Source organism: Myotis brandtii, unplaced genomic scaffold (genome assembly GCF_000412655.1).
Source record: "Myotis brandtii unplaced genomic scaffold, ASM41265v1 scaffold138, whole genome shotgun sequence".
Taxonomy (NCBI): domain Eukaryota; kingdom Metazoa; phylum Chordata; class Mammalia; order Chiroptera; family Vespertilionidae; genus Myotis; species Myotis brandtii.
In genome coordinates, this window is record NW_005354915.1 from 1,697,519 (window position 1) to 1,698,954 (window position 1,436).

The 1,436-nt window shown below is 65.1% G+C and overlaps 1 protein-coding gene across 1 annotated transcript in view; it reads left to right on the forward strand.

Moving 5' to 3' along the window:
• Positions 1–1,301: 1,301 nt before the first annotated feature.
• Positions 1,302–1,436, forward strand: part of PARVB (parvin, beta) — a 44,303-nt gene continuing 44,168 nt past the window's right edge. Inside the window, exon 1 of the mRNA XM_014535119.1 lies at positions 1,302–1,391. Within this exon, the coding sequence (XP_014390605.1) occupies positions 1,346–1,391 (46 nt within the window). The 5' untranslated portion in view covers positions 1,302–1,345. The remainder of the gene's footprint in view (positions 1,392–1,436) is intronic.

The following is a 1,436-nucleotide window of genomic DNA, read 5'->3' on the forward strand; positions in this document are numbered from 1 at the left end:
GCGCCGTGGCCGGACCACGTGCTATCCCTCCGCCATCAGTGGACACTCGGGCTCGTCCACCTTTTGGCCCCCGTGACTCGTGCTGCTGTGCACGTGGGTGTGTGATTTCAACCATCTTGCGTCAGGGCTTTGCTGCAGTTAGAAACCAGTGTCCACGCCGTCTTCCTTGTGAGGGGCGGAGGGCGCGTGGTCCCCAAAGCTGGGTCTGCGGCCGAGTGCCCCGAGCCACTGCGCGGCCCGGGCTTGGTCCTGCTGCTCCCCGTCTCCCCCATCCTCCCGGGCCCTGGCGTTTGAGAAACGGCCCCCTGGAGGTGAGTGGGACTTGCTGGCCGGTGCCACCGGCCCGGGGAATTGGCAGGGCCCGCCCCGGCCTCTCTCTCACCGGTCACTCCAGGTGCCCCGCGGGGAGGTGCGAAAGGTGGAGGCGACTGTATAGAAAGAGGAAGTAGGTTTTACCTCCAAGCACGTTCGTCAGAGAGGGGGCCTGGCCCCTGGCACTGGCCACCCGATGGAGAGGGCGGTGTTGTGGCCGTGATCCAGGCTGTGGCCGCGCGGTTCCCCCCAGGGCCCACCCCACACCAGTGCATCTGATCTCGGGGCTGAGCTGGAACCGGCCAGCGCTGGGTCTGGGAGTCACAGGCACGGCCGGTGGAGGACACGGTGTGAAGGCGAGGCCGATAGTGCGGCTGCGCTCCCTGGCGTCTCTCCAGTGCGGGAGCGAGGGATCCTTTCTGCCGCCGTGGGATCCATGCTGTACCCCTCACCATCCCCAGATCCTGCGGACCCTGCACCCCAATACACACAACCTGTGCTCTCTGGACAGGAGGTCAAGGCCGACCCCTGGCAGCACCTGTCATCACACCGTCAGGGTCTGTCCCTACGAACGTGGCCTCGACCATGGACCTGCTTTAGATTCTGCACTCGCTCCCCCCGGTCCCCGTTCGCGTGCCGGGAGGGGCCTGCACACCTCGGCCCCGAGGCCATGACACGCTTGTTCGTCAGCAGCCTCGGGCGATCGGGGAGCCTCCAGAAGCTTCCGTGACTTAGTCATGGATTCCACGGAGCAGGGGCAGTGGACCGGCGGGCCCAGCGGGGCGGGGGGAGTATTTGGCGGGGGAAGAGCTGCTGAACATATTCTTGCTTCGGATCATTTTTCCTAGACTTTTTCTGGGCGACAAGCCATTTAGGAATGTTTGTTACGTGCCTAAGAGCAGGAGTTGCTTTCGCTTTGTTCCCCTGCCAGCGCGGGGAGCCACGGTGCTCCGTGTTCACTGACGGTTTCTCCTTCCTTCTGCCCGCAGTGACTGACCTGCAGGAGGAAGGCAAGAACGCCATCAACTCGCCGATGTCGCCGGCCTTGGCGGACCTGCACCCCGAGGACACCCTGCTAGGTACCGTGGGCTCGCCGACCCCCGCTGTGCGCTGACCCCTGCCGA